Source organism: Cebus imitator, unplaced genomic scaffold (genome assembly GCF_001604975.1).
Source record: "Cebus imitator isolate Cc_AM_T3 unplaced genomic scaffold, Cebus_imitator-1.0 Scaffold54, whole genome shotgun sequence".
NCBI classification, from domain to species: Eukaryota; Metazoa; Chordata; class Mammalia; order Primates; family Cebidae; genus Cebus; species Cebus imitator.
Window position 1 is genome coordinate 140,898 of NW_016107369.1, and position 22,534 is coordinate 163,431.

A 22,534-nucleotide genomic window follows, 5' to 3' on the forward strand; every position below is an offset into this window, starting at 1 on the left:
TCCTGATTTCTCCAGCCCAAATGGATAATTCTCTCTTCTGATCAACAAAGTGTAATCTCACCCATCAAAATTAGAATCTCATTCTATATTTTTATCCTATTTCCAAATACCAGAGTCCTATCTAATCTGTTTGATTGGTTCATTATTTGAGGAAACAGGCAATCTCATCCGTTTCTGTTTTATCTTCCACAATTCTGGCATGCCGCTGACACAGAACAGACTCTTAGGAAATACTTATTGATTGTGTGGAGCCCTGAATATTTCTTTCCAAATGAATGGATTCATTAATTTATTCTTCACCCTCCTAAATGTAAATCCCACCAGGCCAAAAATGTGCTTGTTTGTTCACCATTGTAGTCTCAGTGCCTTCTAAAATAGTGGGTGGTACAGAATACTCAATTAATCATGATTAAATAAGTAATTAATTAAACCAAACCTTATTCAGTGCCTTCTAAGTATCGTGCTCTGTTTTAGCACTTACTTTTACCTGTAATGTTCCAAATTTCTGGTTTGTCCATCTCTTTTACTAGAGAGTGATTCACTCACTGATGGAAGGAACTGGCATATGGGAGGATGATTGACAACTGATTTTTGAATGATTGAATAATAAAAGGATCTGTAGAGCCCTACATCTCTTCTCCAGACACATACTCTACGCCCAAGAAGAGAGACCCATAAATATGTAGCTATAGTTAGTAGGTAATTTCCATAAGACACATTGATGAAAAGGGATTGTAAAATACAGAGGAAGACCTTAGCCTTGCTTGAGTTTGTCAACAGAAAACATGATTTGTGACTTATACTATGCAAAATAAACAGTTCTGCAAAACATAGTTTGCTCAGTGAGTGACAGAGGACTATGAGAGAAAAGAGAGGCGAATTTCACTAGAGTTATACTCACCCTCAGCCACATCGTCATCCACGGTTAACTTAAGGCTTTTTCCTCTCCGCACCACCCGAACGGTGTGCCACTCGTTGTCATTGAGCTTCTGCCCTGCATAGAGGGTCTCTGGTCCTTTGCCTAAGGGTGGTAGTAAGTGCCAAAGTTAGAATCAATTCTCAAAGTAGTGCTCATCCATCAGGGCTGTCAAAACCACACTGGTGCACATGACCCAGCAGCATTCAAGGAATTATCTTCTACCCAAAGTCTAGTCTAATTTTACTGAGCCAACAGGATTCTCTATAGGAGTCCCCAAATGCAAAAGTCTCAATTCAAACATAAAGGATAATGACACAGTAATGAAAGAAAGAAATGCCTTCCTTTATCTTACATATAAAGATTTCAAATGCCAATGGCAGTAAGCAATCATTTACAGGAAGCTGCAGTTAGCGGTCATTCATCTCTCAAAGTCTTCGAATTCAGATGACTTTCTTGAAGACATAGGAAATTTACCATGATTTTTTTTTCTTTAGAATAATTTGGCCATTTAGGCATTATACACCAGTCTGGCTTTTAGCGAGTATCCACCAATAGGATGAGAAAAGAACTGTGCAACACATCCTATCTTAACTTGACATTTCCATTAACACAGGGTCCTACGAGAAGTCACAACCATAGAAATCACAGTAGTAAGCATTACAACAATAATAATGTCATGTTTTAAACCCCATCATAAATAATGCTCCTGAAGGGAATGTGAGGGCTCCCAGACTTTGCCCATTGTTCATCATTTTCCCATCGTTCATCAATTTCCCATTGTTCATCATCCTCCAAAAGGATCCAAAGACCCAAAAATGGAAATGATGGAAAGTTCCAAACTTAAAACTTTTTAGGACAAAAACATGACTAATAGAAAGTGCCACTAACTAGACGACTAAACCAAGTTGTCTCAAGAGATCCATCCACCAGATTCTCAAGCTAAAGTGAACTCTATAAAGAATCAGGGGTAACAGGAATTGTACTAGGGGCAAACGATGACAAGATAGAGATACACGGACGCATTAAAACAACACAGTAAACAAAGGGAGAAAATGTCACATTATCTTAGGACATATATCATTATTGATCTGAAATGCAAATTTAAAAGACAAAGAAGATTGCATAGAAGAAGATGGGCCAAGTTTGCTCTTTCCAGGAGGATAGCTGAGCTCATGAAGAAAGATGCTGATTAAATATTTTTGGATTAGTCAATCTATATGTGAAAAGCTTCATTTCTGAAAAAGACTAGGAAAAAAAATGATACAACATACAAGTGGCTAATATATCCCTATGGATATTATGCATGTGAAATAGTTTGGAAAACCATATACTTGGCTCCAACATATGCTGAGCACGGGGCCAAGTGCATAGGCGCTTTAATGAGTCCTTGAATAATCAATGTCTACATAGGTTTGTTTCTATGGTAACCATCAATTAGGGTCAATATATTTTTATCTAAATAATTTTGAAAGCTTTATCACAGAACTTTCACTAGCCACTCTCCTCCCCTCTACATCTAAGACTGAAGATATTTTAGATGGGGGAATGTAAGTCTCCAGGTAATTTCAAACTACACCTTTTAATTTTGAGTAATTAGTATTTCTACTTCCTGCTGGTTGTATGAGTTATGGCAGTAGTTTGAGTTTAGAGGAATTCTCCTCTTGAATAATAAACAGACTTTCAAAGGGAAAATGTTTCTTTAATTTACAATGTGCACAGCAAATAACTTATATTTAATAATTTTAAGAATGTACCCAATGCCCAAGTGCAACCCAAATTGACAAGAATCTTGAACATTTAGTAAGGAAACCTAAAGGCCCAAATGCACTGAAAATTAGGTAGTGATGCTATGAGAACAATGAACCTTAGGAATAAAAAAATTATACAATTAACCATCTTATTTTCAATCTCAGCTTCTCTTACTTTGTATGTTTGTCTCAATATTACATAAAATGTATGTATTATAATAGAACTTCCCTACATTTTCAACTCATTAGATGCCACTCTTCATTATCTTATTGAGTTCAGGCCTAAGATTGACACAACAGTTACCTGTTCAGTGAGGGCACTGAAAGAAAGTGTGACCACGTCATGTGGATACTTTACAGCACGAACAGATGTTCTCAGAAAAAACAAATCTGTTTTTTTATGTTTTTATCCTCTTTATTCTACATGCAAATGCTTCAATAAGAAAGAAAGAAGTAAAGAAAGATGTGGAGAATATTAGCTATGAAGGCAGAACTGCTATAAGTACGGGCTATTTAAAACATCTTCTGTAAGGTGGCATCTGTTCTGTAGGCAATTTTTGTGCACCACTTAATTTTTATGATTGGGGATGAGATAAGGGGAAAATGACTAACACAAACATAGTAGTTTGGGAACACTGCTTCATCCGTGTCACAGTGCTTATAGAGATGTAAAATGAGCTTTCTCTCAGTCCAGTGATGCTAACGTTTGGAGGTGTGTCACACCTTATGATATCCTTGAGATAGTCACATTTGGTCAGATTCAAACAGAAATACTTAACTGTGAAACTCTGGAGTGTGATGGTCCATGAATAAAAATGTATTTTAAAAAACCTGAAACTTCTTATGCCCTACTATTTAGTTACATTTGGTACCTCCAACACTAACGATACTTATTATTCTCAGAGTAGAAAAAAAAATTCACGCCTCTCTCACTAAAATGACATGGAATAATATTTGATATTCATTTTCAAATAATAAATAAGTCAGTCCCAGTGGGATTTTGTAAAACTCTTGGCCTCTAGAAGCAGAGAGTCAATGGCATTTATCCTTAATCAAGTCAAAAGATCAACACATTCTACTAGAGGAAAAGTGATGTTTAAACTCAGCAGGAAATCTAGGCAAAGAGCAAACCTCATCAGTAGCCCAGGCATAAAAGTGTATTGATAAGTAAAGCAAGAGGCAGACACAAGCTGAAGGTGAAAACATACAAACTGTTCTGTGTTCAAACCGGGATGATCTAGTCTAGGGATGACATTTTCTAGCCATTTAAGCAAAAAAACCCAGTGAAGTAGCATCAGTGAAACAATGAATGTAAAGAGTTCTTCACGTAAGTAAAGGATGGTTCAGACAAAAAGAAGAAAAGATTGAAATTTGAAATGAAAGTAGTGGGAACTTAGAAATCTCAAACCCATCAGCTTTCCTGCATTTTTCATAACTAGGAAAATTATGATCTGCAACTGGGTACCTATTAGATGAATGTATTACATGTCTTTTTCCCTCTTTCCTAGTTTAAGTAATAAATATTGATCACAAAAAAAAAATGCTTTGATTCTCTTGAGGCTGCTTAAACTGTCACTGACTGATTTAAGTAGAGAATACTAATAAATTACCTAACACTCCTTTGTTGAATTTCCCAAGTTATGATACCCAGGCCTGGAATAAAGAAGCAAAAGATTTCTGGGATGCAGAACTTCATAAAAATAGAGTATTGAATTGTTTATTAATGTAGAGCAGAGAGCTTTAATGAATCCCTTGGGTAATACCACCCAAATGCTCATACAAGCTATCCTCACGGAAAACTCATTTAGCACCATTTCTTTGAGGTAAGACTTTGTTTCACAGAAGATGGCCTAATTCTCTGTTGATTGAGAGACACAGAACAAGATATCATGGATGGAATACGCTAACTAGATTGTTTTTCTTGACCTATTCTAAAGTAATCCTATGGAAGCCTTATTTCTTTAAGAAGCCAGAACCAATAATGACATCAAACTGAAACATTAGGAGATAACACATTGCTGATTGCTTGGAGGAAGATGATACTCAGATATTACCAGATTTTTCCCCTTTTGGCAGACAGGAAATTGGAGCATATGTTAAAAATCTATATTTGAACATTACTAAAGGCACACACCTTCACAAGGTGAACTTTGGATTTTAATTATTTTTAACTTATTTCAGTTGTCTTAAAAACTAGACTGTTCATATTACATGAATTTGTTATTCCCCCCAGGAGCAATATAAGCAGTAAGCCTACAAGTTACCCCTGATATACATTTGTTTGTCAGTGTATTTCTAGGACCTAACCAAACCAACTAAAGCAGATGGTTTTGCTCATACGCAGGGAGTAGAAGTTCCTTCCATATGCCACAAAGCTCTGTTTCCAAAAGTGTATGAGGAACCATTGGAAACTTTTTTGCTTGGGTGGAGGTGGGGGAGGGAGGGGGTGACGTCTGTCTCATAATCGCTTTGCTTTACCGGAACATCTTTCTATTTTTCAAGGAGGGAAATGAGACAGCAACTTGATCTCCCTTCAAACTATGTTTTACATGAATCAAAATTTCTATAATGCATAAAATATATGAAATTTACCCTCTTAGAAAGGCAGTGAAAGATGCATACATCTAATGATATGGTTAATAAATGCTCAAAAGGACAAACTGTGTTAGATTTGAAGGACACCGAAGATGTGTAAAGAAAGAAAACTTACCTTTGCTTCCACCAGCACCTTTGGCTAGGCTAGCTGAGCTGTGACAAGCATTGCACTAAGCCCATAGCACCACACATTGTATTTTACATCCTCCCCAGACAAAACAGATTAGGCAAGTAAAAGCAGGGATGATAAGGAAAAAGAAAAGGACCGAAGGAAGAAGAAAAGGACAGAGAAGTAGGAAAAAGGTATTTTATGTTCTGTCCACAAAATTTCAGGTTCTCGTTGTTTTTTTTGAGTGTATAACCCAACAGAGATGGAGGAGGTGTTCTGTTTTGTTTTTACAAACTTAGTTTTAAAGCATTTATTTTCACTGGGAAAAAAGGACATTTTAAATCATAATTATTTTTAGAGCCAGTTTGGCAGAACACCTCAAATAGATCATTTCATTCTTACTGGAGTTCATAAGCTTCAGGAATAGCTGTCATACCTCCTACAACAGGTGTAGAAGGAGTAGGGAGCTTTCTCGAAGTCTTCTACTGAGAAGTCTCCCAGCGAGGTGTGAGAAGGACAAGCGACTCAGCTATTCAGACTGAGCACCCTCCAGGAGCCCCTGCTTCTAGTTAAAACCTACTAAAATACCACCAACATTTATCAGGCTTGAATAGGCAAACATAGCATTGAGACTGCCACATGTAAAAGTTCAACTATGGACTACTCACCCCTTTCTCTGCGGCTCATCTTCTACTTCAGTCTCCCAGGATATTAATAGAGTACCGTTACTCACCTCTGCCAGGGTTTTGCAGACACTATCTATTCACATCTTTCACAAATGTTAATCGAGCATCAGAATTCTGATGCTCTTTCTGATCCTCATTGTGAAGGATAAAAAGATAAACAAGACAGAACGGGTCCTGCCTTACACAGTTTACAGTCTACTTTGGGGTGAGAAAATCTGCAAGACAATACACAAATTAGGGAACATGAGATAATTTTACATAGGGTTGAATTCTGTCAACCCTATCTAAAACAAGACGGGGTAATATGATGAGAAGTAGTTGAGGTGGGGAACGAGGATTGAGGACTGGCTACTTTATCGAATGTTTCAGGAAGGCCTCTTTGAGGTAACTTCTCTATTCTTGTCCTGAGCACCTGATTGGGTGGAAAGCTACTAACTGTGATGGTCAGAGAAGGCTTCTCCGAGAAGACGCATTTAAGAAGGAGACAACCGTGCAAAGCTGGTGAGGTAGGCAGAGGCCAGATCACGTGACATCCTGATGACATGGCACAGAACCTGAAAGCTGTTGAAAATGTCCTGGAAGCTCTTGGAAGGTTTTAAGCAAGGAGGTTATACAATCTCAATTACGTTTTGAAAATCACTCTGGTTGCTATAGGTATATTCTACCAAAAGTAAATAATGGAAATAAAGGAGATCTATTAGGAAGCTGTTAAAAGACAAGAGCTGACCATGATTTAGGCTAAAACTAGGAGACAGTAGAAATGAAAAGTTGTAAAATTTGGGATGTATTTTAGAGGCGGAATCAACAGGACTTGGAGATTGGTTTAGGAGACGAATTGGTAGTAGAAGTAAAGAGATAAATCAGTGCTGGTTCCTAGGTATGGATCTGACAAACTGGATAGATGAAAACAGTCTCACTGAAAAGGGAACGATTCCAGAAAAAAAGTAAGACATGAATGATCCTACTAGCCAGAGAAGGTTACTTCTGGTATTGTGTCTTTCCGATGAGTCACACTTGATAACCAGCTCCTGCCAGCTTCCTGCTGCCGAGACAGGTGATCAAAGTTCACTGCCTGCCTGATTTCTCATAGAATAGTGTTCACTGTACCCAGGCTACCACCACCTATTGATGATGCAGGATTGTTGAGTGTTGCTATTTGCCCACTCGCCTCCCTCCTTCCCTTCCTTCCTTCCTTTTTTCCTTTCTTCCTTCTTTTCTTCCTTCCCTCTCTCTCTTTCTTCTTTTTGTCTTTCCTGCCTGGTTTCCATTACGTACTCTAGCACATGCCTTAAGACTACAACACAGAGTGCCCCTAACATTACAAAGCAAACACTGGCAGCCCATTCAACAGCATCTCTACATGGCGATCACAGTGTAAAATGAACCATTCATCCTGGCTAAGAGAATGGAGCATCTCAATTTTGAAATGGAATGAATCTGGGGCAGATAGATCTCCAAAGAAACAAATGACTCCTCAAATGATGAGATAGAATATTGTCCCCAATGCATTGCCAAACCTCTACCTTAAGCCGTAAATTTACAGCAGTGCTCAGCTGTGGTAAGCTGAGGACAGGCTCAAGATTTCTTGTGATAATCTCTCTCCATGAAATCACTTTTCAACAGCTAAGGCAATTTTATCAGGGATAGGTAGGGAGATCCTTTTGTGAATATTCATTCTACTTTTGTTTTTAAAAAAACCTTAGAAAATATACTGGAACTTGCTCCACTTTTCTAATGGTATGATTAATACAACTTAGATTTCTTACAATGATTTTAGATGTGATAGTGCTTTTGAGTCTGATTTTATGATCTTACTGTTTAGCACTAAAGCCACAGATTTTGAAGCTGAAGGTGATTGAGCTAAAGAGATTCTAACCAGGATATGCCATAAGACCTGCTCCCCTGACACCCCCTAATAAATTTCTAATATAAGTCTCTTTTCTTGTGAGTTGACCTTTTTGCCCTAGCATGCAGAAGAAAATATAGATCCAATTGCGAATTGACAGGTCTAGTACATTAATATTAATTAATATTTTGCTTTAAATAGGAATTAAGGAAGGCAAAATACAGCTAACATTTGTCTCCCTTTATTACTTTTATAACCTTTCCATCTGCAGTCATCCTTCCTCAGCCTTCCCTGACCCTCCCAGCTTAGAGTTCACTGCTTCAGTAATTCAATAGAAATTTTATTTTGCAAATGACCACTCTATTCCTTGTGTTGTAGTTTTCTTTAAAAAAATTCACTTCTATAACCTTTGAGGTAGGATATGCTACCTTGGTAATTCCCAACAACTAAGCATGGTATCTTGCACCAAGAAGGTGCTCAATGTATTGGAAAAAAAACTTGGCTGGGCGCAGTGGCTCATGCCTATAATCCCAGCCCTTTAGGAGGCCAAGACAGGCAGGTCACGAGGTCAGGAGTTCAAGACCACCATGGCCAACATGATGAAACTCCGTCTCTACTAAGTGGCGTGGTGGCGGTCTCCTGTAATTCCAGCTACTAAGGAGGCTGAGTCAGGAGAATCGCTTGAACCTGGGAGGCGGAGGTTGCAGTGAGCCGAGACCACACCATCACACTCCAGCCTGGGCAACAGAGCAAAACTCTGTCTCAAAAAATAAAAATAAAAAATACAAAAAAACTAGTGAGCAAATAAATAAAACTGAATAAATTAAATAAACAAAGGAGTAGATGGGTTGAGGGGTAGAGAAGAAATGGAAGGAGAGCTGAAAATAAAAAATATTGTATTTTAGCAATAGAACCAATTGAACCAATTCAGGAAAGTAGTCCATAGAATACTAAATATATATAATTGAATAGATATAATGCAAATTATGTAATTCAAATATATATAACTGAATTATATATATTTACTACTATATAAGTGAATACATATATAAGTGAATATTGTATTTTAGCAACAGGACAGACTGAACCAATTCAAGAAAGTAACTCATATATAGTAGTAAATATATATAATTGAATTATATATATTTGAAATATATATAATTTAATATATACATATATAATTCAAATGTATAATTCAATTATATATATTTACTACCACATAAATAAGTGAATACATAGAAATAAATGAATAAATAAAAAGAGCAAATTTACGGAGGATAGAGGGGGAGAAGGAAGGGGAGCAGGAGGATCTTGGCAATAGAGCAAATTAGACAAATTTGAAGCTGAAAGATACCAGGAAGCAGATATGAATAAAGTCACTACTTTTCTTTACAATATATATTTTTCCTGGCCAGAAGAAAATGCAGCTTTCTGGGGAAGTGATAGGGGAATGAAAGTAACGTGTATAAAGAAGTACCAGTTGCTCTGCACATGTGATCTCATTTAGTTTTGTGGCATGCAGCTGATATATTATACCCCAGCTTTACGAATCAAGAGGCAGAGCAAAGCTCTGTGACCTGTCAAGGTCATGCAGCTGTGGGACTCAAACCCCAGTCAGTCTGTCTGCAAAATCGTTCCACTCTGGTTTGTTCTTACAGCTTCTCCATGTTTACATCACTGAGTTGTTCTGTCTCAGGTTTGAAAGAAGAACAGGGTGAGACTGGGTAAAGGGCATGGAGGATATGGGAGACTATTGCTAGATACGAAATAGAAAACCTAATTCTAGGAGGATTATCAAGAGTATAATCTGGCCTTTGTTTAAAGTATTTGCAAGACCAGGGTACAGGCCTAACATACAGAACCTATTAACAACAACAAAAAGTTAAATGTATATATCGTAAACGAAAGAGAATATGAAAAATATCATCATATTTGTATGCACTTGCAGCAGACTCTGCATCACACGCTGCCTGGCATTATCTTCTCTCAGCCAATGTCAGATTTCAGCCACTGCAGCAGAGGACACTCACCGTGAGCTCAAAGTTTGATGGTTCCCCATGTCAAGCATGGCCAGCCCTTGGGCCTTCTCTAAAGCTAGGGTGCCTGCCCTGCCTGCAAGAAAGAGCAACCAAGAAATGGAAGTGGGATCAAGAATACCTTAGGGGTAGCTGCCAAAGAGTGGGGAGGGGGAGGGAGCCAATGGATAAATACTCCAACCTCCTATGTTTTAAGCAGGCAATCCTGGGATGCATTCACTGCCACGTCTTCATCTCTCTCGCCTATGCGGTGCTCACAGCAGGAATCTTGACAGTGGACACTCACACTGGTGTTTCTTTCTGCACTGCTTACTCTCCCTGCTCCTCCACTCCTGCTTTTGGGGACAATATATACAGTATACTCCCAGACAAACTATCTCACCCAAGTCTTTGTCTCAGGCTTTGCTCTCAACAGAACTCAAACTAAAATAACACCTACGTAGCACTCAATCATGTCCCATGCAGTAACTCAAATGTTACAGCAACCGCATGAGGTAGGTAACGTCAATGACCTAGGATGAGATTAAGAGGTTAAGTGACCTGCCCAAGGTCACAAGCTATTGAATTGTGAAATTAAATAAAGAATCCAGTCTCTCTAATTCCACAGATTGCTTCCCATTAACCTAGATAGCTGCCTGGAGTCCATGAAGTCCACAGAGTACAGGAGGCAGGAGTCTGCTGTCAGCACTCAGGGCAGACTGAGGGACCATGGTTGTAAATTGACCAGACTCCCGGGGTTGGTGAGGAAGTGGCATAGGTCTCTAAGTGCAATCATACAGCTTTTCACTGGGAACCATGGAGGACTTTTGGGAACTCTAATTTGTTAATTTGTCTAATTCACTCTACAGCCAAGAATAAGGTTACCATCGTTCTTAAATAGCATAAGTCTATTTAAGCAAGAAGCTAAGAGATATGCTCTTGATACCCAAAGACCCCTCAGGCTCTACCCACCATATTCTGGACAAATATCCAGTCTGGATGAGTCTTTATATTTACGTATAGATATAAAGATACAGTGATTGGATTTTAGAAGTATTCTTAGACCAAGAGTTCTGGTAATATGGCATTTTCAGACCAACCTCCATGGCGTTTGCAGCATCTCCTTCCTTCAATAGAAAGTACTAAATATAAGGTAAAAATGGGAGAAGAGGGATATCTGCAGCCTCTTTGGCACAATAATTACAAGGCTTATTGGCTTATGAGCTTGATAGCATTAGCTGATCATCCACTGGGGACAGAGGTAGTTGCCATACAGAACGGGCTTACTCCCGGATAGCCTCTTATCCTCTTAACATTTTGTGTATGCAACTGCAAGACCCAGGAGGCTGGACCAGCAGAACTATCACTCTATTCTGGTTCTTGTTAACTAAGATGATGAGATTTGTCCTTCCTAAAATAACATGTATGTAGGTTTGAAAAGTTGAGAAATTATAGCTCTCCATCTCACTAGAAATATCATCTCCTTATAGTCCCCACATAAATAAAACTTGCAAGACATGCACATAGAGAAAATAATTAAAACCAGAACCTCAACAAAAATAAATCAAGTGTTTCAAGTCAAATGTGCCCGTTTCTCCTTAAGTGAGACTTAAATACAACTGTCTCCTAATGCAGCAAGTGTGGCCATGTATGACGCGTGCAAAACCAACTCTGTTGGCAAACAGGACTAATTTCCACGCATTGTCTTCACACTTTTGTGCAACAGTTTGGGCACGGCAAGGATGTAAACTTCAGACGGCTGACTGCCTCCTCCGTGCACCCTGAGTTCCTGATTGACTTCGGGCATCAAGCAGAAGAAACCTGTTCCTACCTAAGAGAGTGAAATCGCCACCCCACTCTCAGACTGTATAAAGAAGGAGGGGTTTAATTTAAAAGTTGATGACCTACTAGACAGGCGTTGTGAAAGTTTCTGGGGTGCCAAGATGAAAAGGACACACTCACTGTTTTAAAGGAGCTCACAGTCTACTGGGGGAGTTGAACAAATAAAAACCAATCATGTGGGAGAAAAGGTACAGAGGTGTCCGCTAGGTACCCTGCTGGTGGGGCACTCAGGCCATCTGCAAGTCATCAACTATCTGTTCCTCTTCATATTCTTCATGCAGGATTACACAGATTCCATAAAGCATAAACTAAGTCTTTTATTTCTGTATCTTCCTCAACTCCAAATAGTGCTGTTCTTGGCAGGCACATTGGATTCTCAAATAAAAAATTAATGTCTTCATATACTTACACAAGACCCTGTTAATAGTAGACCACCAGACACTAGTCACCAGACACTATTTTAAGTGAGTTACCTATACTAACTTATTTAATGCTCACATCAATCGCATAAAGTTGACTATGGTTCATTATATTATTTTTGACAATATTTGCTGTCCTTTCCTATCAGCCTCTTCCTAACAGGTCTACCCTTTCAGGAGGGTCGTATTTCCTGCCTCTTATGCCAGATATTTTGCATGACTTGCTCCACAGCCAAGAAAATGTGAGCAGAAATAGCGTGAACCACTTAGGTCTGAGAGCCACCACATGGCCCTGCTAGCTCTCTTCCGTTGGCCATAAATCCAGGATGTGACAAATTAGAGCTCTGTCTTCAGGCAGGGTCCAGAAATGAAGAGGCATGGAAAAGCACTGCAGCAGAACTAGGATGAATATTAATGCCAGTGGGAAATAAAGCTCTGCTCATTTAAGTCACTAGGATTCCAGGGAGGCATCTGTTACTGCAGCGTAACTGAGCAGAGCTAACTAACACATGGATCCCATTACAAATACATTTTACCCTTGAGAAAACTGGCACAGAAGGAAGTTCAGTCAATTGCCTAATGTCACATAACCTAATTGCTGGGAACGAAACCCAGACAGCCTCGTTCCATGTCGTCCTTAACTACTACACTAAACAGCCTCCATTAGCTAAGAGATGCATGGCAGATAGCTAAGAGATGCAAAGACTAATCCTCATAGTGAAATATTTTCCACAGGCCCTACAGGATAAAGAATACAAAACAATTTTAAAAAATACATACAATGGATATGGCTTTACTTTCAAAGTGCACAGAAAATGAATTAAAGCAGAGAAAAAAACAAGATCAGATAAAATCAGGTAAGAAAGAAACATACACCAAAAACGATGAGAGAAAACAGATTAAGAGAAATTTTAACGTTTGTCAAACTGCTCAGAGACAAACGCCTCTCCTGGAAAAAATAAAACCCTTCATATTTTTATCTTTAAAATGCTGCCAGAATGCAAAACATGTGAAAGTGTTTAGACGCATGTAGTTTGGAAGCAATCTGGTTATATTTATTGTAGTTAATAAAATAAAGACTTCTGTTTGTGATACGTACAGGATGGGAAATAACACACTTCACCCAGGGGGATGTCATTCATGTACATCAAATAGTTCTGTCATTTTAACTTTCAGATTTTTCAGAGCTGTTAAAGCTTCCTCTAGGCTAGTGGTTCTCACATTAAAAACTACACGAGAAACAACCGAATGATGTGAATAGTTTCAATTTCAGGGCTCTAGTCTCAGTGTTTCTGAGTCAGAAGATCTGGGATAGATTCTATGAAATGGCATTTTAACAAGATTCCTGATATTCGTGATGCAGGTGGTATTATCTTCCTAGGGATGCTGTAGCAAATTATCACACATCTAGTGGCTTATATCAAAAATATGTTCTCTTTCAGTTCTGGTCAGAAGTCTAAAATCAAGGTGTGAACAGGTCCTAAACGCTACAGGGGAGAATCACTTTTGCCCCTTCCTAGTTTCTGGGAAGTTCCTGCAATCCTTGATATTCCTTAGAAGCATCACTTCAGTCTGTCTCTGTCTTCACATGGCCTTCTTCTGTGTGCACTCTCTTCCGATAAGGACACCATCATAGGAACCAGAGACGACCATAATCCAGTAGGACCTCATCTTAACAACTGCATGTGTGAAGACCCTATTTACAAATGACGTCACAATTCCGAGGTTCCGGGTAGACACTGAATTTTTAGGAAACAATAGTTAACCCACTATACAGGTGTTTCTCAGACCACCTCTCTGAGAACAATAAAGAACAATCCTTCATTTTACTAAAGAAAATCCTGGCTGGGTGTGGTGGCTCATGCCTGTAATCCCAGCACTTTGGGAGGCCGAGGTGGGCAGATCACCTGAGGGTGGGAGTTCAACACCAGCCTGACCAACATGGAGAAATCCCATCTCTGCTAAAAATACAAAATTAGCTGGATGTGATGGCGCATGCCTATAATCCCAGCTACTCGAGAGGCTGAGGTAGGAGAATCGCTTGAACCCAGGAGGCAGAGGGTGAATTGCTTGAACTCAGGAGGTAGAGGGTAAACTACTTGAACCCAGGAGGCAGAGAGTGAATCTCTTGAACCCAGGATGTAGTGAGACAAGATCATGCCATTGCACTTCAGCCTGGGCACCAAGAGCAAAACAACTCTGTCTCAAAAAAAAAAAAAAAAAAAATCCTGAATCCTTGCACCTAGGGGAAGGAATTTCCCATTTCCCATGACCACATAAATACTACCCAGATCTGACTCCCAATCCAGTGCTCTCTGCACTGTAAACTTGTGCCTGTAGTTCTACTGGTGGCTTGAGTTTTTGTAGCCAGAAGTGAAAATATCATTTAGTCTGCATCCCAAAAGAAATTAAGTGAAGAACTGCATCAGGCTCCACTCCATTAGGAAATTCAGTTTCCTAAGGTTGATGCTTCTGAAATTCCAGAGATGTGACCAATCTTTATTCTTCTTCAGTTAGCTCCGTTTCCCTCCTAACCCATCCTGTAACTCACAGGGAAACTGAAATGTCTCTGTCACCACCTGCCATCCTCTCAGCCTTCGACAACATGTCAGCATCCCTCATGGTTTATTTCATGCTGCTGTAAACTAATTCTTCAGTTATCCACATCCCCAAACAGATTGGAGGCACCTTGAAAACCAGGTCTAAAATGTCCATATCTGTTATTGATACACTCAGATGTTTGCTTAGTAAATAAATAAAATCTCTTCTTTATAAACTTAACCCAAAGTTTTGCTTCTGTTAGTAGAGTAAGAACCAAGAACCCTTGCCACCTTGTCCAAGACTAAACTCTACTCTGACTCCACTTTCCATTCTTTTTTCAACATACATATACATATGTGTGTGTGTGTGTGTGTGTGTGTGTGTGTGTGTGTGTGTATTTTTTTTGACAGAGTCTCACTCTGTCACCCAGGCTGGAATGAATGCAGTGGCGCAATCTTGTGATCTTGGCCTCCCAGGTTCAAGTGGTTCTCCTGCCTCAGCCTCCCAAGTAACTGGAACTACAACTACAGGCACATGCCACCATGCCCGGCTAATTTTTTGTATTTTTACTAGAGACAGGTTTCACTGTGTAAGCCAGGTGGTCTGGATCTGCTGACATCGTGATCCACCTGCCTCGGCCTCCCAAAGTGCTGGGATTACAAGTGTGAGCCACTAAGCCCGGTGGAGATACTTTTTTTTTTTAGCAGTGATCTTGCCTCTTTTCTTCAGGCTTTTCCTGTTAGCTTTCTTTAGGTACCTTCAAATTTCACCCCACTCACTGAACCCCTCCTCAGGACCCTGCCTCTTTCCCTTGCTTTCTCCCTTCATCTTGACACTTTAGAGTGTCCTACCAGGGTGGTCCTCCCCCAACCCAGACTTCAAAGAATCCCCTCATTACTGCTGCTGAGCCCAGGTTCCTCTGCCCTCCCAGCCCTCCCCACCAACCTTTTAGCAGCTAGTTATTTCCCCTGCTGTTCTAGTTGGTTAATAATCTGCAAATCGCCAGGCATAAGGAACTTTTTCCAGTCCTCTTTATCACCATGAAGCTTGAGCAGCCACTCCCATCTTCAGTGTCTCATGGCTGTCTCACGGTTTTCCCACATGTATGAACTTTCATGAGCAACCTCTCCTCACTGCCTCTTCCCCTGTCTACCACTTAATTCTGGGGTTCCCCAAAGTTCCAGCATCTCATTTCCTTCTCTACACATTCGTTGCTCCCTGAACTATCATCATATGACTTCAATTTAATTTTTGATTGGTCTTTCTTTCTTTCCTCAGCTCTGTTTTTCTATTTCAAATTTCTTCTAGGGTATCTCTCAGACATCTCCTATTTTCCCAGCCCTCCTTCTCTTCCAATCTCTCTCTTAAGGTCATCCCCTCAGAATATTAAATTTTTTTGTTTCTTTCCCTTTTTTAACTGCCATATAATAATTGCACCTCTTTACAGGGTAGGCAAAGATGTTTTGATACATATAATATATATTGATCAGATCAGGGTGATTAGCATATTCATCATCTCAAATATTCATCATTTATTTGTTTGGGGCACATTTAATACGTAATATGTTCCTTCTAGCTATTTGTAACTGTATTTTATTGTTAACTATAATCATCCTGCAGCCCTGTAGAGCACTAGCACTTATGTTTTCTATCTAGCTGTAACTTTCTATCTTTTATCGAAATCTCTCCCTGCCCCCATTTCCCCCCTCCCCTTTCCAGCCTCTAGTATCCTCTGTTCTACGTTTTATTTCTATGAGGCCAACTTTTCTGTTCCTTTCTATATGTTCCTAGTACTAATCCCCCATTATGATATATTAGGCAAATTTTTAGGTCCCCACCTTACTTGAATAAATCATTTCAAATACATATTTCAATGAACTTTTTTATTTCTGTTTTTCCAAATCTTTCATTTCTGACACATGGGCTCTAGATGCTCTTCAGCTCTGAAACACTCACTGCAGCTCCCAAAGCTGAAGGTAAAGCCTCAGTGTCAAGATAGGAAGAGTTAAGAGTCAGACACAGGGCTTCTGAAGGTTATAGGTAAGACTAGTGTGAATCAAGAACCGGACTTTGAAAGGCTGGTAAGAAGCAGGTTCGTGGAGAGGAAGAAAGGGAAGTACTTGGGAGGTTTGAAGGATGTATGGTGAATCCATACTTTAAGGGAAGAACTCTGTGGTCTATATTCTGTTAGGGTAACTCTTCTTACGTTGGCTCCGGCGCCTACACTGAGCTGCTCTGCCATGTTGGCTCTTCACCACACTTTCCACTAAGATGACCTATCATCTCCAACCCAACATTACTGTGGTCAGCACACAGTCTCACAGTTCTCTCTACTCTCTGGCCTAGAAGCAAGCTTTTTCAGATCTTCTAAGATTCTAAATGATGAGTCTTCTCTACACCCCTTGTGCTGATGGTGGTTCTTTTTAAATACAAGCACTGAAATAGGGTCCGTCCCACTTTAGAGGTTATCTGGACAATCCCAGAGATGGCATAGGGGTGCTAGAGAGAATGGCTGTGGAAGAACAGTGGAGATAATGAGGCATAAAGTCATTGCTATACTTTGTACTGGGGCTTAAGATTTAATCTTCAGAATACTGGGAAGTAAGCATTGTTATCCCATTTTACAGAATGACAGCAGAAAGAAAGAAGGATGTGAAGTTATCTTGGCCAAGGGTAAATAGCTAATAAGCAGAGCCAAAGCCAGACTTATCTGATTTATAAAACCTGCCTTCTGGATGGATGATGAATGTGAGTGATGGGTAGGACTCCAGATCAGACCTCCATAACCAGTGATGCTTCTGAGGGAGGAGTGAAGGTTTGGGGAAAACAAACTTGTAGAAGAAATAGAAGTGCTTCTTGAAACTGATACTTAAGACTGGGTAAGAATGGAGGTGGCTGGCTGAGGCAGCAGGGGAATTTCAAGAAGCCCCATGAGTAAGGACAGGTGAATCCCTGCTGGTCCTAGATCATGCCACTGGAGGAGGGGACATTTGTATATGGGGATAGTCGATTATGCAGTGAGTTTATGCTGACTGGGATCAGCCTGTAATGTCTGTGAGAACTCAGTGTTACCCACTTAGATGCAGGGTAGGTCATCCTGGTCTCAATAACCTGACTTTCTACTTCTCATTGATTTTGAGGTGATGCTGGCTATGAACTCCACAAGGCCAGGGATTGTGTCTATTCTTTTTTTCATAATTGAATCCAAGGCCTAGACATGGTAGTTACTTGACATGCATTTATATGAATGTATTTAAATGCAGCTTATGGACTTTAAAATTCAAATTGTGAATTGACCGCCATCCCCTAACACAGAAACAGGGAGAAAATGTGGTTATGCGGTTACTACAACTGATTATCCTGTTTGAGGCTACATATGCTCCTACTGAATCATAATCCTAGCTACCATTTATGCAGGGTTGTGGTCTGATCCAGTTTCCTTGGGACCAGTGGAAGACAAGTTTGAATTCACAGCTTGATACACTTTAGGTGCCCAACAGATCAGCACTGCTTGCTGCTATTAAAAACTTACAAAAGCATAGTTAAGTGATTTATAAAAATCTAGTAATAGGAGTATACGGTAGTTGGGCGAAAACATTCAAGGGAAGAAATGAAGGGAAAATATCCCATATAAACTGAATTTCTTTTTTTCTTTCTTCTTTTGAGACGAAGTTTCACTCACATTGCCCAGGCTGGAGTTCAATGGCACAATCTTGGCTCACTGCAACCTCCACCTCCCTGTTCCAGCAACTCTCCTGCCTTGGCCTCCCAAATAGCTGGTATTACAGGCATGCACTACCACGCCTGGATCATTGTTTGTATTTAGTAGAGACAGGGTTTCACCATGTTGCTCAGGCTGGTCTGGAACTCCTGACCTCAGGTGATCCACCCACCTCGGCCTCCTAAAGTGCCGGGATTACAGGAGTGAGTCACCATGCCCGCCTATAAACTGAATTTCTAAATGACAATTATAAAAGTCATTCTATTCAAGGAACAAACGTCTGCCAAATTGTTATACAGTAATATTTATTTGTTATTAAGTACTCATTAACTCAACAACTCATCAAATATTTACTGCTTATTTACAACACACCGGACGTTGACTAGTGGCTGGAGATAAAAGGTAAAATATATTATGATCCCTGGATCAAAGTTACTTAGAGTCTAATGGAGTAGAAAGTGACATAAAAATGTAAGACGTGGTTTTAAGTGCCTTAAAACTAGTATGCATTCTTTACATTATACCTCAGGAACACAGTAAAAGAGAGAAGATATTTGGGAGTGTATGTGTGCATGTACACATGCACATTTTGGTCTGAGTTTGGGGTTAGGTAGAGGTGTATAGATATCTATACCCTGTATAGATATTAAGAGAGCATGCAAGTTCAGTGAATGTTGAGTAGTTCCATGTGGCAGGGAAGTAGAGGGCATTTTTATGAAAAGTAGGGAATGAGTCTAAAAAGGCAGCCAGGAGGGGATTGTAAGAACCTGCTTATAAGAACCTGCTGTGCTGAAAACTTTATATTTTATCTTCTAGACGAAAAAGAACTCTTAAAATATCCTAAACAGGCTGTAATATGTGTTTGCTGCATTATTTAAGATTATTTGATTTTGTTATAGCAAGCAACAAAAAGTTGGATACAACTTATAGAACGGGTTAAAGTATAGGGAGCACACTGGTCATCTCTGAGACCTGTGGGACATGCAGAAAATAAAAAGAGCACATGTGTGTTGAACATAGATAAAAAGGATGATACAAGAGAGCTACTTGCCCACGGAAAGGGATGAAAGTACAGAGTAAATCTTAAATATCTGTAAAGCTCAGACCATGTCTGGTTGACACCTGTCATCCTAAATTGGTCAACCCATTGGTGACACCCATTTTGGTCCTATCCTGGCCTCACATTTGCCCTGGTTGATACATAGAGATAAAACATGTATCTGGTCAGCAGGCTAATTGGCAAGTGATAGCTATGGCTAGACGTACTTGCCCTTGTGTGTCTCCAGTAGGGCAGTGGTGTAATAGTACCAGTGTTTCCAAGCTGTTGTATCCCCTTCTTAATCTCAACTCTGGCTCCCGTAACTACTTCATCAGCAGGGAAGGCTGATATGGCAGGGAGCGAATCAAGGAAGATGAACATTGTATAACCCAGGATTCAGATATGGTAGTCTTTCTATCCCACTTGCACACTCTACGGTGCTCATTGACCCAATCTCTTTCCCCTTAATTTATGCTTAAAGTGTACTTTAAGTTGATTTAATAAATAATTTATAACTTCACATCTTAGCTTAGTCTATGAAACTTTTCTTTCCATGACCTCTGGGGCAGCCCACTTGAATGTACTTGGAGTGTCAAGTTGATTTTCTGTATGCTGCTGGGAATGTCAGATTATGGTCTTAGAAAAATCACTCCGGACCTTTAAATATGAAGTCTATATGGCTGGAGAGTGGATCTGGAAGTACAGGGACCAATTCCTGACTTCCTCTTACAGCCAAAGATGTGCAACATATATTTCAAAAAGAAGGTTTACACAAGATTTAGAAGCTCCAAGCACACAGAAGAGAAAATGTCCTGAAGAACCAAATTCTTGATTGTTAAACTAAGATAAACTCAACTTTTAAAAGTTTACAAAGTTGGTGCAAAAACTGCCTAGAGGGAAAAAAAAATCCTAAAGTCAAATAAAAAAAGATTAAGATTTCGCCACATCCATGTAGGATTATCCAAACTTCCTGGTGCACTGATGGTGTCAGGAGAGTTTGCAGAGATAACAGCCCACCATGATTACAACATAATTCTATAATCTCTCATGTGGCCCAATAGGGTGCCCATAAGACCGAAGCCAGCAAACTAAAAACACCAGGTAAAGAAAATAGCTGAACAATCAAGCAAATGCCTCACAATAAGTAGAGAGCCAGCAGGGTGTGAGAAAGGACATAGGATTTTGAGTGAGCCAGACATGGCTTCAAATTTCTGCTCCAGTAGGTCCTAGCAGTGTGACCTTGGACAGACACCTAAATATATCTCAGCCTCCATCTCTCCAAGTAACAAAATGGAAAGACTAATAGTCACTTTAATCAAGGGGATATGGTGAGGAATAAATGAGCTAACATAGAGAACGTGTCAAGCACGGGCTCTCCTCTTTTTCATCCTTTCCATATTTAATTCCATGAGGATTAATAAATGAATGATTAGCAACTCATATCATGGCTATTCCAACAGCCTACCCGGATGCCAACAAGAATTACTTGTTTAAATGTAACTGTTTTCTCTGTTTCTGGCTTATACCAATGTTAAAGACATATTCCTTTAAGCAACTTAATGCTAGTAGGTTGCTAAGGTAACTTCCCTAGAAACAAGCAAGGCCAGCATTGGGTCACTTGTGTTTTATGCAGTCAGGTTTTTGAGAAGCACCAGTAAATATTCCTTTCAAGGGAACATTGTCCGACCATAAGTTGTGAAACGTTTTAAGCAGCATACATATTCCTGTAACAGTAAACTCAACCTTAAAACTGCTGTGTGAAGTCAGTGTCACTTACACAGTACTAAGAAATGGAGAATTTCCTGGTGATAGCTTCCACTTCAAAGTCTATCATATTCTCATTAAACATCCTTCTAATTTTTTCCTGCATTTCTTTTTAAAAATGATGATTTTGAACCTAACTAAATACACTCTATTACTGTTAGGTTTTTGAAATGGAGAACACAAATTTGGGAAGGCAAATTATATAATGTTCAATTTAGAAGGGGAATTTACCCAAAACAAGAACACTGCCAATAACAATTACTTGTCAAAAAAAAATTAAATAAAAAAGGTTGAGATTTCTCCACTTCCACAAAGGATTATCCAAACTTTCTGGTGCACTGACGGCGTATATTCCATTTTTTTTCCCAGAAATTGAAAAAGATGTATTAAAATATTCACAAAAATACAACTGAAGAACAAAAAATAATAATGAGCTTGATTGTTTTTCCCTAGCTGATACATTTCCACTGAAAAATGACAGAGTTTGTAATTTCAATCTCTAAGTAACGCCTTATGTGTGCTCCCATACAGAATTAGCACGTAACTTTATGAGGGCTCGTTTTGCCAGGGCGAAGACATGGAGAGGGCAGAGCTGCCCTTTGGGCAACCCTAGTTTGTTACCTGCAGCCAGGCAAGGAGCACTGAGGCACAGGAAAAAGGGGGGCCAAAAGGGTCGCAGGAGAGGGTGTGCAGGGCATGGGAAGAGGCCCGTCTCAGTGAGCAGCTTCCTTCAGGGAAACCTGTCCTGGCAGAGCGCCATCCTGGTAGAGTGCCATGCTGGCAGCTGCCCTTGCCTAAGGAGAAGGTTGGTGAGAGCTGGTGAGGATTCTCTGCCAGAATGCCAGGGCGCTGACAAGAGTTTGAGGTGTCTGGTTGGGCAGGAGACCAAGAAGTGAGGCTGGGGAAGGAGGTGGTGAGGGAGGAAAAGGCCTCCAGGTGTCATTCAAGCGAGTGGCCCTACAGCCCCAGCATCACCAACACATGGTCCCAGCACCACAAGAAGTAGTAGTGAGGGCTCTTGCTCTTGATGAGCACAATTTCTCCACTACTGCTTATAGGACTATTTGACCAGGGAGCCCCTACTACTTCAAAGAGGGTTGCAATACTTAGAAAAGCAATGTATTTTAGCATCACTAGAGGCATCACCTACAGCAAGGATGGGATATGTAAATTTATATACCACTAACATACTGCCTGAATAAGTTTAGGTACCACCAAAACATTTATAGACTGAGCCTGTAAAATGGAGATCAGAGAAACTCTATACATTTTTTTAATCTTTTTTCTTTT

The 22,534-nt window shown here is 39.8% G+C and overlaps 1 protein-coding gene across 16 annotated transcripts in view; it reads right to left on the reverse strand.

Moving 5' to 3' along the window:
• Nucleotides 1-22,534, reverse strand: part of LOC108304386 (neurexin-3) — an 827,297-nt gene that overhangs the window by 24,846 nt on the left and 779,917 nt on the right. For all 16 annotated transcript variants that reach the window (XM_037738482.1, XM_037738485.1, XM_037738483.1 and 13 more), the window contains one exon: nt 902-1,021. In XM_037738482.1, coding sequence (XP_037594410.1) covers nt 902-1,021 — 120 coding nt within the window. The remainder of the gene's footprint in view (nt 1-901; nt 1,022-22,534) is intronic.